We start from the raw sequence: 20,494 nt of genomic DNA on the forward strand, positions 1-20,494 counted from the left end.
GGCACTTCCATCATGCCACACATTCCTCATTCTTCCCCTACTTCTTACTGCCTAAGTGACTTATCTCATTATATGTCTGATTATTTTTGTGTTCTACGAGGAAAAAAATATGTGTAAATAGCATATTAGCAGAATAATTTAGTCATGAGGAGTGATTCACCTCATCTGACACCAAGTTAGACATCAAATCTCAGGCAGTCATCTCCTCTAAAAAGCTTCTCAGAAGCTACACCGGGTGAGAGATATCCTATGAAGTTCTATGAAAATCAAATTCACAATGGAGAAGAAAATTCATTCCAGCTCTGAGACAGATATGGATACAATGAATCACATTTGGAGATAACCATCTCTCCCCCAACTGACTACAGAAGAAATCCAGATGCTCAGTTTTTACATCATAAATCCCATTGTGTAATGCATTTCTAAAGGATGGACAGAAATATGTTCAAAGTTTGTAAAGGTACCCAAGAGACAGAGCTGAGCTGTATTTCTTATTCTGATACTTCTAGATGAGGAAAACACAACTGGTAGCGGGTGCTTTTTACCAGACTGTCACAAACTTACCCAAGGAAGCCCATGAAGGAGCCTGCCAAATGTCATTGAGTTGCCAGTACAGAGCTCCCATTGTGTGTCCTTCTCCATTAATTATTTCACTTTGACTAAAACGATAGAATTCAGTTTCTGTCTTTATACACTGAGCCTGCATCACCTTGGTCAACAAAGAGACAAAAATTATTTTTGGCATATTGGATTTTACTTTTTTTCAAAACATGTGTGAATATATGGATACACAAAACAGACTTCACAGCAACAGCCTATAACTTTAAACTTGAGCCCTGAGGAGAATCCACCTGCAGTGCACTGGAACTCTGCTGGAAGGAGATTATTCCTAGCAGCTCCCAACAGCTTTGCAAGCAGTACTCTTCAAGAATCTCATATGGGTCTACTTCCATACAGTGAAGATGGTCTTTGAAAGACAAATTGAAGACAAGGAAAATAAAATGAAATTTAAAATAAGTATTTTTTTACATTAATTTAAATAACCCCCTCCAGAGTTGCAAAATGATGTTAAGCTGCATTGCCTTCTGTATACATTACCTTGGTGTCTAAACCCCTACACTCTCAAAACTGTGCATCAGAAAAGCAAGCTTTTTTCAGCTGCACTCCCACTCCTTTTCTCCTTCTTCAAATCATCTAAAAACCACTTTTCAGATTCTTCATTGACCAAGTTCTCAACAGGTGCTAAACTGACTGATATGTTCTTCATCTAGTTTATTATTAGGCTGGGGAAATATAAATAAATTCTTAAAATAAATTTAAAAGTCTTTAGGACAGCCCAAAAGGTAAAGAAATTACTTCTAGTTAACCACTAAAGCAAGATTGCTTTCTTTATCCTTTTTGCTATCCTTATTTTGGTATTAAATTGTTTAACCTGTTAATAAGGCCTTGAAAGACTTAGCCTTACAGAAACTCTCAGAGCTTTTTTGAGTCAGGACCTCATGGTGCAAGCTTTACCCCGGTTTCAATTTCACAGCATCGTCTATCCGTGCTCTCTTGTCAAGAGTGCCAAAAATTCTCAAGCAATTTTGCGTTTATATAAAACTTGCTGACAGCAGCTCTCAAACATTAGAAACTTAGTTAGTGTGCGGTTATTTCCATCAAGAGTGTTTCTCAAATTCTTGAAACACACAAAAATTAACAGCACTTTCAATTTGCATAATAGCATTAGAAAGTTACTTAGCATCTCTTAAAAATTGCACAGAAATCACAAATAAAGAAGCAAGCATGATGTAGGACTACTATGAATTAAAAGCAAAATACATGCTTCTGACTTGAAAAAACCCCAACATGTATTCTCTAAAATATCAATATTTGAGTCCATAATAAAATAAAAGCTACTACTAATCTAATTAATAGAGAAATACATTCTTTGGAAAAAATCTTGCTTCCAAAGCTCATGTGTTCCACGTGGCAAGAAAGCAGTGAGCCTACAGGGGCCACATGAAGAGCAAAACATGGAACAAGGAGTAACATGCAGCACTGGGAATAATCTTGTACCATGGAAGCCCAGCACTTCCCTGCATCCTCTCCCAGCCACGAGAGGCCAGCTCGGGAGAACGATGAAGGCAGCACATACTTTCAGACAGACTTTCTCCCAGTTTCTGGGTAATTCCCTGATTATTCCAGCCCTTCTATCATGGAAATTGGAGTCTCTCTAAAATAAAAGAGAGACAAGATAGCTCCAAATTAAACTGGACTCTCCAGTTCTTCAGAATGGAAACTTTCTGTATGATGGAACACTCCCTAAGGGACCAGGTCCAGCTCTAACAGCTGACAGAATTTAATGGAACAAGTACTGACAGCTACTCCTATGGAAGACATCACTGTTACCTGAGTGAGGTAAATCATATCTTTGAACTGCTTTACAGGATCTGGGCTCTGGGGAAGCTTGAAATGACGTCCAACCTCTTGAAGCATCTGAATATTGCCACCTTCATGGTGCTGTCGATGGAGAGAAAAATTGCTTGTGTAGGACCAGTCCTCAGGGGAGGAAACCTTTTAAAAACCACAAAAATAAGGTATCTGAATGAAAAGGTAGAAAGTACATTTAATAACAGCCAGGATACTGAGGAAAGGATATCCATTACAGGTTACTGATATCATCCAAAACCTTAAAACTGGTAGTATATTTCTATAGTGCCTCATGTAGTCATGCAAAGATTTTTAATCACTAACATCCTTTGTTTACACTCCTTGTACAAATAAATGAAAACACACATTGCTGTTGAACCCAGAAGAGCAACTTTTGGCTCAGTGGCATTTAACCTAATTGTCTTAAGCTTTGGGTTGGCCAAGGGACCTCAGAGTTTTGCTTGCATTCACAGAAAATCAGAAACACCCTAGATTAATATGGAAGAATGCAATCTAGTCAAACACATTGAGGTATAAAAGTTATATAAGTCAGTAGAGCTATACATTCTAATAATATGTATATACATTTTCAAAACCTGCCTCTGATAACAAATTACCATAAAACAGCTTTTTTCAACTAAAGGCAACAGCACAGCCTAACTTATTAAGTTATTATTGCCAAGTTTTCATTGTAATTACTCTCTCAAAACAATCTTATCTAAATTTGTTTCTTTTTAGGCTGGATTGAATAATTTTTATTGTTATTATTATAGATTAATGTTTTGATTATGCTTCATATAATATGCTTTGCCCAGCAAATTGAAAGAAACATTCTGAACTCCTTTTGGTTGCATGCATGAATATCAACATCTCTCCCTGGATAAATGGACAAACAGCATGCTATGTCTCTGCTCCACTTTGAAAAATAAGACAGAACACATAATATCTAAATTTAATGGAGACAAATCCAAATCCTCTTACACGCAGTACATTAAGAAACAGATTATTTAAATGAAAGAAATTGGTAAATGCATAGAAATCAAAATATTTTAAAATTCAGCACAATTCAGCTTTTGTCATGTTTCTCTTCTTTCTCAAATACATATCTCCCCTATACACCACAAAAGTAAACAGATGTTAGTCAGTCATTACTAAGCTATACATTAAATAGAATTACTACCAGAAATATCAGTTTCATAATAGTCTCTCATCCAAACCAGGTCCCTCTTCCATATCAAGGTAAGTATATTGAACACAGAGAAGGGAAGCAGTATGGTTCCATTCCCTCCCTCCCCACCAGCACACACCCCTATCCCATGTATGCCACACCACGCCTAACAACACATTACTACAGTTTGGATGCAGAAATTTTTTGGGAAGAGACTCATTACCCCCACTAAATGAGAGCAAAGGGGACAGCAAGGTGTGGAAGCCCAGTCTTACCTTTTCAATTGTACTGAAGGAAGGCCAGGACTGAAATCCATACTCTGAAGCAAAACGAGTTTTAGGATACACTGTCCAGTTCCAGCAGTCACTGTTGTAGTCATAAAAGTGTGTGTCACCATAATGGGTGTCATAAGGATTCCGGGAGAGCCAGCCTTCTTTAACTGACTCCAAGCCATTGGTTGGACTGGATGCAACAAAAGGACGACTCTTATCTTCCTGGGATTAAAAAAAACAAAACAAAACAAAAATACAACCCCCTTACAAAAGTCCTTTTACCATCTGAATACACAGACCATTTTTTGAAAAGACAGGCTTGGGGGCAGGGAGACCATACTTTTTCCAAATTTCTGAGTCACCACCTAGGAAACATTCCCTTTTTATGTCCTAACATTCATCATCTTTACTTACTTAATTAGGTTCTTAATTATGTTCTGGAGGACAGCTGGGCATGATTCTGCTTGCTCTGCTGTTCTGAGGGATTCTATCCTCACATCAAGAGATTTTCTATCTTTATATGCCTCTGAATTCTTAATGAAGGCCATTTAAAGTGTTTCTTGTGAAATATATACTCAAGGAACATTAATATTTGAGTACTATGACTTCTTTATGGAAAATTATTACTTTTGCAGCATTTTTGCAGGAACAAGGCCATGATTTTCTCCTTTCTTATTAAACAGTCACCTAAATTTAGTTCTAACAAATCCAAGGTGTTCTGCTTTTAATACTTGCATGGTATCATTACAGATTATTGTCATTTTAGCTGGCTCTGCATGCTAAAATGGATGAGACTACAAGAAGGGTTACATTTTAAATTGTTCAGAGCTACCTTTATTTATAGTCTCAGTAGACTTAGAATACTAAATCTTTTAACAATAGTCTACAAAGTACTAAAGGAGTTCTTTTGCAGGTATAATTCATTTAACACCCTACTTCTAGTAAGATAGAGGCCCAAATTAGTTACCAGTAACAACTTAATGCAATTGGCTCGAACACAGCAACACACTCAGACATTTGTTTCATTTTAAGAAACAATCCTGTTTCCCCATCTTCTTCTTTCTTTTTTTTTTCTTGGTGTGAGTAATTAATAATTAACTGAAACAATTTATTACGGGAAATCCTGGATTCCCTGAAGTCTTTAGCTCAAAGGTAGAAGCCTTTTCAAGTTACCAAGTCCAGCACTACTAGTAATAACAGGTTTCCTCAGCTTGTATTACACAGGACCTGAAGTTATCTCCCTCTATGGTTCATTTTTGCAATCAAAATAAGTTATTCTATGGATTTAAAATAAAAATGGGTCCATCTTGGATGGCAATGCTGCACAAGTACCAAGCCAGAATACCTTGCTTTGTAGCACACACACTGGCCATCCAACTCGTGTAGCTAATCACAAAAACACCACAGCACACCTTTACACAGAGCTCAGTACAGAAATCTAGAATCTCCTCTTCTAAGAGGAGAAATAAACCTAAAAAGCCTGTGCAAAATGGGTAGTGCCAAATCACACTAGACTTCATCAAGTATTCCAGATGTTTGTGGACTGCGTACTCGCAGTTTAAATTTTGTATCAAAATATTTTACTTTGCCTTCACATACCATAGAATACCATAGATTTTATTTACAAAATCAATACAATGACTACACAGCATGAGTTCAATGTTTAGCATCACTTTTGCTTTACCTGATTAGAACAAAAAATATACAGTCACATACTGAAGAAATAACATCTTTATAGATTTCTTTAACTGCTGTTAAAAGATCTGAGGGCTGTTAAATGCTTTTCACAGTGTTCTTCAATAAAATAAGGATAAAGGAAACCTCATCATCTAGATTAATTAGTTAATAGGCAAGCTGATTTTTGTGCACTGGAAGTGAAGGTACTTGTGGACATACTAAAAGCAGGAAGGAAAAAAGAAGCAAGATCTACTACACTTTCAGGTCTTCCTTTACACATCATAAAATGTTAAAGACAAGTAATTTTATTTTTTTTTTAATTTGGAGAATAACTCTTGAGTTTAGAGAGTTGTTTAAAAGAGCTTGGAAAGGGCAATTTCTCAAAATGCTCTTCCTCATGTCTTAAAAGGATTAAAAGAAAAAAAAGGAAATTCCAGCTTGCTCCAACATTAAAACCTTTTGCCAAGCCATTTCCTCCTACAGTTTCTTGAAATAACTTACACTAAGGACTATTTCCCGCATGTTCTTCACATAAAGGGTCACGTAGTCTTTGATATAGACTCCTATGTCAGGATAAGGTATGGAGAACCAGTTGCTTGCAATCGCTGCTTCATTTTCATTGTTACCACTCCACAGAATAATTGATGGATGAGATTTTAAACGTCGCACCTGAAATACAACTTACAGTTTCAGAAGTCAAGCAAAATTACTTATCTTAACAATTAGCTTTTTAAAAAAATAATCACTTTATTACTAGTTGAATTACAAGTCCACATGTATACTACATATGTTAAGCCTACAATTCCCATTTTTTGCCACATGGTTCACTATTCCCTCAGCTTGCCACCGGGCTCTAAGTTTTGTAATATGCACTTTCAGAAGGGAAAACTTGTAATATGCTGACATACATCTGCCTTATGCACATATGTACCATCCACCTCTACTCAGCTATGTGTGAAGGATAAATTCTGTGCAGTCTGCTTGACTGACTACTCCTGCAAGCAGTCAGAGGAGTTCAAGAAGATTTAGCAAGATTACATTTTGTGTCTGCTACATAAAGGTACACTAACAAAAACTTCAAAACAACCATTTTTGGAAAGCTAACTTACACAGTCAGTCAATGAAAAACAGATAATGTGAAATAGAGCTTCGACACATGGATAAAATACCTGATGAGAAACTTCTGCTCTTACGGATTCTAAATAATTCTGGTCAGTTGGATATAGCGCACACGCAAACATAAAATCCTGCCAAATCTACAAGGGAAAGGAAAGTTAAAAAAACCTGTCAGTAATTTACTTTGCGTACTTGAAAAAAGTATGGCTATTGGGATGCACCGTCCTTTGTTCAGACAGAAAACAAATCACATTCACCATGGGGCTCAAGTATGTGCACAGTCTACTGTGGTTATCCTCGATATCAGGATTACGAAATATTTACCCTTAGGAATCAGCTCCTGACAGCCTACGTTGAGGAGCGGAATACTGCTCAGTAGATGAAGTTCTGTAAGTTTCAACGGAATAATCAGAAATATGAACATGTAGCAATTTGCAGCTGAACAGAACAATTTCATATTTTCTATTTTGCAGGTGTAACACCAAATCCCCATTACTTAATGAGAAGAGACATTAATTCTTCTGATGCGGCACTGAGCACACTTAACAGACATTAATGTGTACTTGTTAAGAAAACACCTCCATACAAAATGATCTAAAAACCAGCAAATCTTACACAGTAAGAGGGGCAGAAACAAACTAGATACTCTAAAAACACAGTGATCTTTCTCTTCAAAGAAAGATCAAGTAGATACTACTAGAGAACAGCAAGCCTTTCAATTCAAGAACAATAAACTCCATTTGAACCTTGCAGGAGAATTACAAAAAGGGGAACGGAAGCCCAATGAGATGGATAAGATTTCTTGTTTACCTGTTTTGTTTTTTAAATTGCCGTAACCTTGAGGCTCCTTCTAGTCTATCTCAAATGTTAATGAAAAGACCTCTAGAACAATCACCTTAACCCAAAGGAGTCTGTACGAGACTCCACTCTTCTAAATACCATGCTACATGGAGAGAGACAGAGACCAGCTCCTCATAGAATTTCATTTTCATTGCAGTGAGAATATGCTTTTCCATGGCTCTTTTCAGCACACACTCCCTAAGGAAACTGAAGATAAAGAATAGGACAGTGGGGGATAATGGAGCCATTAATAATTGTTACAATCTTAACACTGTACAGAAAAAGCAAAGCTATTGCTGCAGAATCACTCATAATCCTTTAGTGGCTGTTGATGTCAAAACTCTTTATTGAAAGAAACCTTTTCTCACTATTTCCCTCAGTAAGCGATCACTGGTTTGACTCCAATGCACTTTTAAGCCTTTGCAAGACCATCAGAAGAAACAAAACAAAAAGCTTTCCCCATTGCCTCCTCCAGAATAAGGGTTTGATTTTCTGCATTTACTTGCTATTTTGGCTGTTAAATAAGATCTAAATCTTGCACTGAGCACTGTACAGACACAGATCTAAGTGGCCTACTTAAGGTGCCTAGTGTCAAAAATTAAAGAACTGTAAGTGCTCAGAGGCCTTGAAAATCAGGACACTTATTCAGCTCACTAAAATAGATGTAACTTTTTTTTTTTTTTTTTTGCAAGCACACACATCTGAAAGCAGCAAGGTATGAATTATGTTTCCCTGCTTCTTCTGGTATAGACTAAGACCAAACACACTTCTCAGGATTTTTAATACCAGATGCAGCTTGGCCTTCATTCATATAGTCACTGCTTCATCATAACTTATTAATACGTGCCTCCAAGCTTATATAATAAAAGAAAGGCACTCAACTAGGATTAGTGATTGCAGCAGGTGTTCACCTTACAGCTACATTTATATTCAATTACAGCTTGTTCAAAATGGCCCCTTGAATAATGCCTTCCATGTTTGTCTTTGGGTCAAATGAAAAGTTTGAACCAAAAACCCACACCTTTGAACCAAAAGTTTGAACCAAAACCCACACCTTTTCAGCTGTTGCTAAAAGGAAGAAAATACTTTTAAAATAAATAAAATCAATTTCTACAACTGAGAAGAGCATAGCTACCTTCTACCCAATGGCAACCTTCTACTATAAAGTCTCCAAAATATCACTTCCAGATTTAACAGATAGCCTCTGTAATCACAAACCATTCAAATTACAAAGAAATTAAAGAACCTCAACCAGCCAACCAAAAAATTAGGTTAATCTGATCTCTTGTGTTGATACTCTACAATGTCCTTTGGAAAGATGGTTAGTATTAATTATGTATTAATTATCTTTTTTTTAATTTGAAGTGGATTTTCATTTACAAGTTCTACTCAGTTTTTAAATAAGTATTCTGTGTTTATTGTTTTTACCATTATTCCTATTTCATCACAAATATTGTAAAATTCATCTTGTTCATATATTCCTCCTCCCCAAACCCGAAGGGCATTCATGTTAGCATCTGCTGCAGACTTCAAGAGTAGCCTTAGTCTGTCAAATACAAAAAGGAGATATACAAATTTTGTGAAGTTGTGTTACTTAAGAATTTCTTAGGTTATACAAAAAACAAAGAAACTAATGCCCCTACCAAAAAACCCACCCAAATCTAAATCATTAATAGGCAATCTATGACTATAACTCTAACAAAAAGTACCAAAATACTCTGGTTTCTAAACCTGAATGTCTGGACAGAGCTCTCAAAAAGCAATCTTTTGTGCAGAAAAAGTTGCTTGGTCCTGTTAACACTTAATGAAATAGATGGCGTGACATACATGTAAGTGCTTTTACAGAAGTATTGGCAGGACCAAATTTAGAAATACTATGTTTTATTAATCATGTTGAGCTTTTCTCCTCTGATATTACTTGCTTTGTATGTCAATTAATTGAATTCAAATTCTCTTTAAACACAATCAATCAGGAATGTATATCCTCTTCCTGAGTTCCATAATGCATAGCGAGAATGGGAGACTGAGAGGGTGAGGAGAAATACTGAGACTGGGAATCTCATTTTAAGAATTTTAGGCTTCATTTTTCCTTAAATCATACTGGTAGCCTCTAAATTGCATGTGAATGCACACTACAGCATGCCCTGTTGTCCTGGTTCCCCAGTACCCCAGAGCAAAGCTTAGATCAAGTACAGTACAGCCCCCATCCCACCTGCATCTCTGCAGGGCTGTGCACGAAATCCAAGTAGCCTAGATGAGATCAGGAAAAGGGGAGAGGCTACTATGCACCTACATAACCCTGCATGACATGGGTTAGGATATGGATGAAGTGCACATCCTCTGACTACCAATGGATGTGTCCAGACAAGGTCAAAGAGCCTGAGGATCGTCCCTAAAAATACCCGAAAGGTATAACTGTGAACTGCAAGCAATCACCTTCCCACCAGCAATTGCACCTTCATGCCTTGAACATCACTCAAATATGTTCATGTTAATTAAGCCCTAATTCTGAAGCCTCCCATCCACAACAATTAGTGTTCTACCTTGAAAGTTTTACCTACTAAAGCCAACCTTTGAGAAAGGGTGCAGAGACAATCAGGAGGAGGAAAACATTATCCTTTATCCTTACAGAACATCAAACATGGCTTACGTGTCATAGGTCACTCTGTCCTGGAAAGAATCTGCTGGAATCCAGTTTGAGCCCTTAATAAAAATGGGTCGGCCATTGATTCTGAAGTAGAAACTCAGACCTGGTGAGCCAGGAATAGGCTCCTGAACAAGCTCTACTGTCCGAAAATAAACCTGTGAAGACAAGAAACTTAGATTTAAAGCTGACAAAAAAGGAATTAAAATGACATAAAGAAAACCATTACAAAAGGGATTGAACCAAACAATAACAGCTTAGAATTTGTCAAGGAATCAAAAGACATGGTCTCATCTCTAAATTCCTGCTTGCAAAAAGCACACTATAACAGTACTAGAAAGAATTCTTTCAGTAAGCCTGTTCACTTTTTAAAGTTGATACCATATTAAGAGAGAGCAAGAGAAAGCATGAACAAACTGTACATGTGCACACAAGTATCTAAGGAAGAGACAGATGAAGTCCGTTTTTTTGCAGAATCCAGTCAAAAGTCCAGCTGAAGGCCAGAAAGAGGAATACAGTGGTTGCACCAGATCAGAAATACCATGTAATCCGCAATTTTCTCTACCAGGAGACTGCAGCAGCTCAGTTTTAAGTCTTGTCCCTGAATGCCTAGCAGGAGATTCATGTAGTACAAGCAAGATCTTCTCCTTTTACTGCTCTGAAATGATACTTTTTTAATAGATGTAACACTTACAGAGAAAAAAACACCCATGCAAACACAAATGCTAGTTTGCAAGTGAAGGGCCCTCTGGCCATCACAGCTGTGCTGGAACAGCATGATCAGCAATAATGACTCATAGTGATCAGTTCAGCTAAATAAACAGTTACTCTGAATAAGTACTAAAGATAAAGCACATCTCAAGCAGAAGGAGAGGCCAAATTTTTACAGCTGCTCTTTTAGCCTAATATATGGCATTGTGATACTGAAACAAGAAAACATTCCTTTTTCCTGCTGCAGGTGGAATTGAAGCTCCCAGGAAATTGCTCGAGACGTTTTCTAGGACTTCACTACAAGCAACCATGCTGCTCTGACTGCACTGACACAAACAGCCATGAGGGAGCAGTTAATGCACTGCAACAGCATTGACCCTTTTTTTGTATAGGTGCCTTCCCCACCTGCCATATCAGCTCCTGCACACCTCCAAACTCTTCTGGAAAACAGCTCAGAAAACAAGGACATTTCAAATATTTTCTCCTGCATCCTTGTTCCAGTTCAACTTCTTTAAGTCAGGAAGAAAACACATTTTCTTTCTTGTACCTGTTGCTCATTATGATAGGGAGAAAACTGGAAAATTAAATAAAGGGAAGGAAAGCTAATAGTAAATTTTAGCCAAAACGGGTTTGAGTCAGAAGGGCAGGAACCTAATTTTTTCTAAACAACTCCTAAGACAGCAAGCACTCCTCTCTCAGATGACTATTTGCTTTACCTTTTCAAAAGGTCAGCTTGTAGAGTACAGCCTGTTCTCTCTCTGCCACAAGATTCAGCTGAGGCAAGTATCTGTCAGTAAATCAGGCTAAAATTAACCTAGTTAAGTGCAAATGATACACCTATCTTTAAGACAAAATGCAATTCTTTATTTCACACACCAGATATGGCTGTAGTTCAAAAGGGAAATTATTAATCCCACTATGGGACTGCATTTTCTGAATGTTCAGCTTATCAAAAATTACACATATAGACAGAAAACTATTTCTAGAGGTAGGGAAGAAAAAGAAAATCACCACTTTTTGCTTCTAAGTTAACTGGACAATTATTAACCAAATACCTGGATAGAGACAATGCATGTGACAAACCAGATGCATTAGCAGAGGTTGCAGATCACTGAGCTCAACCTAAACAGCTCTGCATCATGGCAGCGACCATTCCTAGAATTTTGCAGACTTAGTTTAACAGGAGCAGTTGAATTTAAATAATAACCAATGTTTCATGCAACTTTTGCAGTTACTCTAACTCCTGAAGGCTACAAAAGAAAAACTACAGTATGAGTACTGCACTAGCGAAAAAGTTCTGACCTTCCTGCAGTGAATTCAATTACTCAGAGAAAAACTGCTCAGTCTCCATTGTGGCTCTTTTTTTATGGCACAAAGTGGAATGGGACTTGCAGTTGGAGCTGCCAAAGTATTTGGGATGTCAACTTTATGGATGTCATCAGGCAGGTTGAAACTGTCTCAGAGTGCATTTGTAATGGAGTACTTATATTACTAACAGAAGTAATGTGATATTGCTTTATGCATGCTCAAGTGGAACTCATGCAACTGGCCAAATCCAAGGCAATCTGAGAGGCTGAAACACTCAGCCAGGACCACCCAGACAGCAGGAGCAAGAGAAAAAGCTCCTTAGCCTCAGCTCACGTTCCCAGGCCTTCAAGATTCAGTGCAACTCCATTTGTTCCCCAAGGCCAGCTGGTAACAGCACATCTTCCTGTTCCTACTACAGCTTCCTTCTGCCTTGGGGGTTAAAAGAAGGGCAGTGGGAGACAACCACCATCTGGCATGCTTGGCTATGTGCCCTTCTGGCTACCAAGACCTTGGCCACCTCAAAATCTGTCTGGTAGAGCTTGCTGCCTGAGGACTGAGCATTTCTCTCAGTCACGCACAAGAGGCTCTCTAGCCACCACAGACCAATTAGCTGGTTCTGGGCATAATTATTAAACAGATACCTGTCTTTTTAATGCACATACAAAGTTAAGTGACCTGTGGATCACGTTTGGCATTCCCATATTTAGCAGTAGGAATAAAGATGAAGATCTCTAGAGCTGAACTAAGATCACAGAACAATCCAGTGACCTAACAAATTAGCACACAGCATGAAAGTGGTGTGAAAGCTACAAAGCCTGCTAGAGGCCAAGATCTTGAAAGTACAAAAATAGCCTTAAAAATTAAAAACTCTGAGTACAATGCTGGAGAAATGAGCATGCAAAAAGATGGAGAAATGGAACTGAGAAGCAACAAATGCTTCATGGGGCAATGAAAGAGGTAATAAATTTCTTGATGTGGGGATGGCAAGAAATAAGCAACTTATCAATAGCAAACAGGACCCTCCATCAAGAAAACCAATGTCACTGTGAGATACGGCTTTGGTTTTCCATTTGAATATTTTGTTCTAGAGTTTGTTTCTTAGGATAATGTGAAACAAACCAAAACCAAACCACATCCCATCCTAGATGTTGGCTTTTATTCAGCTTTGGTTTTCTGCTACTCAAACAGGAATGAGTAAGTACTTCTCTGAGCCAAAGAGATTCCCAGCACTGCTGACTACAGCTCCATACAGCTCCTGCAAGTACATACTGGAAGGCCACCCGGAAATATTCCCAAAGGATTAGTTAAAGTTTTGAAGACTACTCTAGCATGTCAGAATCCAGAAAGTAGTTCAAGTTAGGAGTAGCTAAATCTGACATAAGATCAAGCTGTGCTTTCTCACATGTACATTCTCATGCTTCAGTTTTCTCCTGTCCAATGTTAAGTAGATACTCATATGGACACAAACCACTTGTGAAATGCCTCACCTCTATTTTTTTCAGGGGGGGGAAAAAAGCATGGAAGTAGGAAATTTATTCTTCCTGAATACAGTCAGCACAACATGGACAACAGAATTGACAACAAAACAACTTTCAGGAACATTAATCCCTGATTGTATCTCCTGAACTACTCAAAGTTCTTATTAAGCTATATAAATGTTGCTGTTCAGTCCTGCCGACATGAGAGAAAATTATGCTACAACATGAAAAAACTGCATACAGAGCCTCTATCCACTTATACAGCTCCGTCTGGGGGGTGATGGTGTGTGCATGCATGAGTGTTTGTTGGAATCTAAGAGATTCACCAAACACAGGAAGGATGACCAGACCTCCCTCACACAGTGAGCTGTAAAGGCCTCATATGCTGGTTAATTCACAATGCCCACTATGTGGTGCATTTGGTTTTTCCCCCCCTCTTTCCTCTTAAGGAGAAAAAAATAAGAGACTTCTGTTGTAGACCATGAAGTCCCCCTGATCATATGCCACAGAGCTCTATGAAATATTCTGACACAAGCACCCAAATGGAAATTATTAGCTTTCCTATCATTGTGCAGTTTTCGCACAGTAATAACAGAATTTTCCCTTTTAGAGGCTTTACGGTTGTATTTCCTACAAGCAGTTTTTCCATGCAACACATGCTGTGTTTACTTGGTGTGGTTTTTTTTAATTGTTTCAAAATTAGAACACTAATCATAGCAAATAATAATTATTATTATGACTTCATAATCAAACTAGGGGTAGTCCTATAAAGATACAACACCAGAAGCTACTAGTTTTCCTAAGTTTTTTTCACAGTAACAAATGTTACAGCAAATAGCAGTTTAGATGCCTGCTGACCAGATTAGTTTTTAGTAAAACAATACACACCAGAAACATCTAATAAATGCATACATTTATGTGGTTGTTTCCACATGTTCATGGCATAAGGAGGCCAGTCTAATCTCTAAGATTTTTATTTCTAATGGACAATTGGAAATTACCTCCTCTAGGCTTCTTAGTAAAACCAAACAGATAATTAAACAGCCAGTGTGTTAGGAGAGCCTTTATGCAAAAACCCCCAAATGTTACTTTTATGGTCGTATTTAAGATCTTAAGCCTGAAGCACATGTACCACATTCTAATAAATAAATGTATGTTACCTTTTTAGGAATGTGTTTATTCCATAAATTTTTACAAACTGAATTAGCAAGAAAAATTGCAGTAATAAACTTTGCATAATCTTATAGAAATTTAAAAGTGTTTTTCAGTGCATGATACAAAACCAAGAGCATGGTTTATGAAGTTTAGAAGTGCTGTTTTCATAAGCTAGGAAACTTAAGAAGTAAACATCTTTTCTCTTATGAGGTTCCTGGTTAACTGTAAACCATCTTGCAGCCACAAAATAAGTAAAGGCATCCATACAAGGTAAGAATATCAGAAAAGAGGTAGCCATATATTGTGACATTAAAAAAACTCATTTCTCATTAGCATTTTCACATGCATATTACAATTCAGCAAAACATTTCAGAGCTCTAGACACCCTGCTATGCAGAGCAGATGTCCTAACACTAACAGTGCAATGCCAGATGTAATTAAACTTTAGGGCTCACCTTTGAAAACTTCTCAATCTGGCATCCTGCCTCCATCATGAAAGTTGTTGTCATGTTGTATCCAGTTTGCTTTCCATGTCCATTTGGCCACCAAGCCTCCACTGCAGCACTCTAGAACATACAATGGAGAAAGTCTGAGCAATGTTTATAACATAACAAGAGGTATCAAATGCACCTGGGGCTCAGAGATCTTTAAGTGAATTACCACAAGCCTAATGAGGTTTTCTGCTTCAGCTGAGATATGCTAACGTTCTCTCCAGCTGCAGCTCTGAGGTGAAAAACATTTAAAGAGAGAAGTGTGATTTCTTCTGCTCAAGTCCAGGCTATCACTTCATTTTGTGTCCACAACAGGCCATGAGCATGCCTGGACATGCATGCACACATCTAGCTGCTAGTCCTCAGCTGAGGTACACTGACACACTACTCCTCCAAAGCCTAAATATCTGAGTCAGGAGCAGCCATTGTTCACTAAGCTCAGTATCATACACCTCCTTTCATTGATCGTTTTACCTATCCCATGCAATATTCAATATACAGCAGTAACACTTTTCAACTGTGACTCTGGTATTACATAACCATACTGACTGCTTCACTTATGTCAAACTTTTAAGTCAAATTCTTTCATTCATTCGGTAGTTTTTTGCTTTATCTCTATATGTTTCTTAATCACATCATTAGTACTCCATAATTTTTACAAACATGAAATACAATCTCCAAGATGACAGAATATTTATCTTCACTCTAGCAGCCTACTTCTGCCACTCACTCCTGTTGCCAGCATTTGCCAGTTGAGTGCATAACACAAAAATTGTGGAAAGAAAGCAATAATGCATGCAACCAAACAATGGAGGGATCAGCACTGAATATAGTCATGCGAGGAGTGCCTCAATCTTTTCAAACAAATTGAAGCCAGAAAGCAGCCCAGCAATACATTTTGCTGTAGTTATACTTGGACACAACCATGAATATATCATGGATATATCCTTCAGCTTCTCCGATACAGAATTATCACAACTGCTTGTGAGGAAGTACTGATCTCTGTGCTGCATGGATACAAACGGAAGCACAGATTAAGTGTGTGCCTCGACAACAAGGGAGTGTTCGCAGCTGCCTGGAACGACTGGGTGTCTCATTGGCCACTAATGATGTCACCCCTCTGCTCACCACTAGCTGATAAGCAAAATGCTGTCATGTTGGCAGCACAGCACTTTGCGTGGCAACTGCAGGAAGGCTGATACACATCTCAGCGACATGCACCACTCGAACACCTACTGACTCCACAACGTAATCTGCAATAAGCTCTTAACTAGAAATACATTTCTGGTGAGGTCTCAGTATCTAACATGCACCACACAACTCTTTGTACAGACTAAGGGCTCTGTTAGCCTCATCAATACATGAGAAGACATTTCGGGGCTTCTCATAAAATCAGCTGATGTGAATTCATGCAGCAAAGCCTTTTGTGCACAAAGAATAATGAAACACTGCTGCTCTGCTCTGAAAGAAGTGCTTCCTTCCAGGCTTGCAGTTGCACTATACTAACAGATCTCTTCTGAGGCTGGAACAACTAAATAAGCAAAAATAAATTTTGAAGTTTCACTTCACAGTGCCTGTATAACGTAATCCATTAAAAGGCTAAGCAGAGACTCATGGTTGCTTTAAATGAAACTGGGTACTGGAAATTGCTCACGTAACTTGCACATCAGATGACAACAGTAACAAAAACTGTATGTTTCTATGCTTCTGTGTCAAAATAAAACAAAGCACATAAGTACACAAGTCACAGAGTGTGCACGCTGTAACATAAATGCCCTGCTTGCTTTCTCTCCATGCAAACAACTGACAAGTGAACTCAAGAACACACGGACAATGCAATCAGACTGGGAAAACAGATGCAGCGTTACACAGCAATGCAGAAAAACAGCAGAGCCAGTAAGATATAAAAGAGCTTGAAGGCAGACCCTCTAATGCTATTAATTGCCAGTATTGTCAGAAGCACCAAATTCCTGCTCACAGCACTTCACCCATCCACAAATGTGTGTCCAGCAGCAGTGAAGCTCCCGTGGAGAACTCCATCAGGTGCGGCTCCTGCTGCACCTGCCGGGGCTCCCACTCTGCCCACTGAGCCTGATTTTTTGAGTTTGCTCCTCATTAGAGCACCTTCTACCGGTCAAAAATTCCTCCTGAGATTTGCCTACCCAAAGGACTACAAGTGAATATAAAGAGTATTACTCCACAAAATTTTCTTTTGTGTTTATTTACCTGAAAGTAAATAAATATCTACTGAGAGGCTTGAGGAATGTTTCCTCTATCTCCTGGGAGAATCCTATATATTGTAGTATATTCTGGTCCCAATCAGTCCAGTAAACAGTAGCATATGAGATACCTGCTGCCAGTGAAGTGAAGTGACACAGGGTATCCAAAGGTTATTTACCTAAATAATTCAAAAAAGGTCATTTAAGAGTGGCCAGTGATTATGTGACCTTTTTCTAAGGCTTCGCCACCTTTTGGCAGTAAGCTACATAGCTCTACAGACATCAGATTTTAGAAAGGAAAGGAAAAGAACTGTTCTCCTACCCTGTAAGGGATACAGAACTGCTGTTAAAAGTCAGGAACACAGGAAGGAAGGAAGGGGAAGGAGGTCTAAAACTGGCACGGAGGCAGAAAGTCACACTGGAAACTAGGGGAAACATTTTGCGCTGAATTAGCTCTCCACACACACCTCTTTACCTTGTTGATGTTTACAAGCAACACAATGCTGCCTTCTCCAGGCTGAAGCTTCACACTGAATGTTTGCTGCGTTTGTAATTTGGGGATGTTCACAGTCACAAGACCTGCAATTGGCTTGGAGCTGACTACATCAAAAATAGACTCGACTTCAAGATACCACTGCTGAGCACTCTTTGCTAAGTGAAGAGGGGGGGAAAAAATGGGATTTAAAAATACCTATTAGTTAACATTATCCTTCATTAAAAAAAAAATTCAAACACCTAAGATTAAATTTAACAATTTTCAGGCTGTGTCTGAACCATCCCACATAGTTAATCTGCTTATTTAGTGTGTTTGACATCTGAGTCCAATGGAAGAGAAAAATGCAATATGATTTATGTTTTTTAACTCTTTTTTTAATTCAAAAGCCATCCAGGCTTTTTTTTTTTTTTCAGAGTTCCGTCCAAAAGTCAGAGACCTTGACACCAGTCACTTCATTAGGAAGGAATTTTTTCCCACCAACTCCCATAGACATTGTATTTGCTTTTAGTCAGCACTCATATGAACATGGTACTCTTTGGGAAAGATTGTAATCACAAGCCAGTACAATCACTTTTGTCAATGAAACAAAAACAGTATTAAGAGAAAACGAGCTGAATTCATCCCAGACTCACTGGACAAAATGAATGGAGCTACACTGGCGATGAATTGGGCCCACTGTGTCTAGACTTGACAGGCTATATCTTTATGTCCCTTCTCCCACCCACCACCCACTTATCAGCTAGTGGTGTCATGAAAGAAACAAGTTAATGACTTCCCTGAGATCTCTCTGAAGTTACCACAGAGCATCCTCTCTTTTATAGAGCTTACTGAAGAGGGAGAGCCAGGGTCAAGGGTACTCAAGATCTATGTGTAAATTTCCCACTAACTTCAGCAGTTGAATTGCCTAGCTACTAACACAGCCTGGATAATCCTATACTTCAAATATTGCAGATTAACATATAAGCAAAAGCAAACAAAACAGAAAACAAAGAGAACTAGAACAAAGACACGTTTTGTATACCCAAACTACTAATAACTTACTTTCTCTTTTCATTTATATAGTCTAGCTCTCCTTCCTCCATGAGAGAAAGAGAGCTCACTCCAAAAAACAAAGAATTGCATTCAGCCCTGATGTGATTTTCACTGTCTTTCATAGAATGAAGAGCAATGATTGAGTTCCCAAGTTTATATTACATCCAGCATTACCCAGTGAAGACCAATCTTCTGAAATGTGGAAAAGGTTAACAAGTACCCACCCTACAAAAGTCAGACATTACAGTGCATTCTTCCTCTCGTACAAAAGCATAACAGAAATTCCAACTCATTCGTAACTGCCTGAACTGTGGGGTCTAGGAAGAAAAACCAAGAACAATGGATCTTTTACAGACTCAGTGGTCAAAAGGCTATGACACTAAATCTGATGAACAATAAAAGTACATATGCAGCTTAAATTCAGGTTGTCCATTTACTTTCTTTTTCAAATGTTTAAATACTAATAAGCTCTTGCTCTGGTTCCAAGCCACTCTCTGCTGAAGGAAACAGGTTTGCCCTCTCCACTTACCCAGAGAGCAAGACTTTACCTACCAGAAGGTGGAGTTGTGGGAATGTGGGAGGGACCAGAAAATATTTTTACTGTAACTGAATTTCAGAAAGCAGAGTCTGTGCTGGGGCTTTCCATGGAAATTCCAGTCACGTCAATTCTATTTAAGACCTGCAGCTATTTCAGGACGCTTTAAAAGCAGCCATGGAGTGATGCCTTCCTCTTTTATTCATACACAACAAATCTATTCCCAAGGGCCAAAATTCACCCCAGTGCAGGGGACCCACGTGCTAGCCTATACTCCACTGGGCTCAACAGGCAGTGAAAAAAAGCATGTGGGTGGTCTACAAGCGGGCATATCACCATTTGCAGAAAGTTTCAAGGGAAAATTAACTACTTTTGCACAGCTACAATAATCTTCAGGACAAAGGAGAGGAAAATCGGAGACCATTGCAAGAGAGGAAACCGGTTTGGTAAGTTAGGTAGCAAGAATGCATGAGGTTATCCTCTCCAGTTGCAGCTTTAACAATTATCCTTGCATAGCATGACTGCTTTTCTCTCTCAGACTTCATGTTGTGTCCTGAAAACTCAGCACTCTTCGAACTCTGCTCACTGTGCATTTGTCCTTCCAATACAAAACCGAATTCCCATAGCAGCTTTGCCTTTGTTTGAAATGGAAGTGAGATGAAAGTGAGACATATTTACAGGGAGTCTTGGTGAAAACGCATGCCAACAGAAAGGAAATTTTTCAAAATTGAAAAACTGGTGCTAATCTCAATTATACTACATTTATTTCTGCAGTTATTCGGGGATTTTAAGCAAAAAAAAAGATTCTGAATTCTAACATTTTTAACAGTTATTGTTTGTACTGAAATACTGTTTCAATACCTAATAAAGGTGTGTTCTGGGAAGAACTACAAGCAAAGTAATAAAAAACCCATAGAACATTTCCTACCTGACAGTTAAT

General features: G+C 38.3%; 1 protein-coding gene across 3 annotated transcripts in view; it reads right to left on the reverse strand.

The window, feature by feature from the left end:
• MANBA (mannosidase beta) overlaps positions 1 to 20,494 on the reverse strand; it is a 45,380-nt gene that overhangs the window by 10,469 nt on the left and 14,417 nt on the right. For 2 of the 3 annotated variants that reach the window (XM_053974955.1, XM_053974953.1), the window contains exons 6-14: positions 17,967 to 18,142; positions 15,237 to 15,347; positions 10,136 to 10,287; positions 8,914 to 9,031; positions 6,699 to 6,785; positions 6,031 to 6,198; positions 3,856 to 4,074; positions 2,392 to 2,556; positions 565 to 709 (exon numbers count right to left, since the gene is read on the reverse strand). In XM_053974955.1, the coding sequence (XP_053830930.1) occupies positions 565 to 709; positions 2,392 to 2,556; positions 3,856 to 4,074; positions 6,031 to 6,198; positions 6,699 to 6,785; positions 8,914 to 9,031; positions 10,136 to 10,287; positions 15,237 to 15,347; positions 17,967 to 18,142 (1,341 nt within the window). The remainder of the gene's footprint in view (positions 1 to 564; positions 710 to 2,391; positions 2,557 to 3,855; positions 4,075 to 6,030; positions 6,199 to 6,698; positions 6,786 to 8,913; positions 9,032 to 10,135; positions 10,288 to 15,236; positions 15,348 to 17,966; positions 18,143 to 20,494) is intronic. The other variant, XM_053974954.1, reaches the window with a different exon arrangement.

This window comes from Vidua macroura, chromosome 4 (genome assembly GCF_024509145.1).
Source record: "Vidua macroura isolate BioBank_ID:100142 chromosome 4, ASM2450914v1, whole genome shotgun sequence".
Classification (NCBI taxonomy): Eukaryota; Metazoa; Chordata; class Aves; order Passeriformes; family Viduidae; genus Vidua; species Vidua macroura.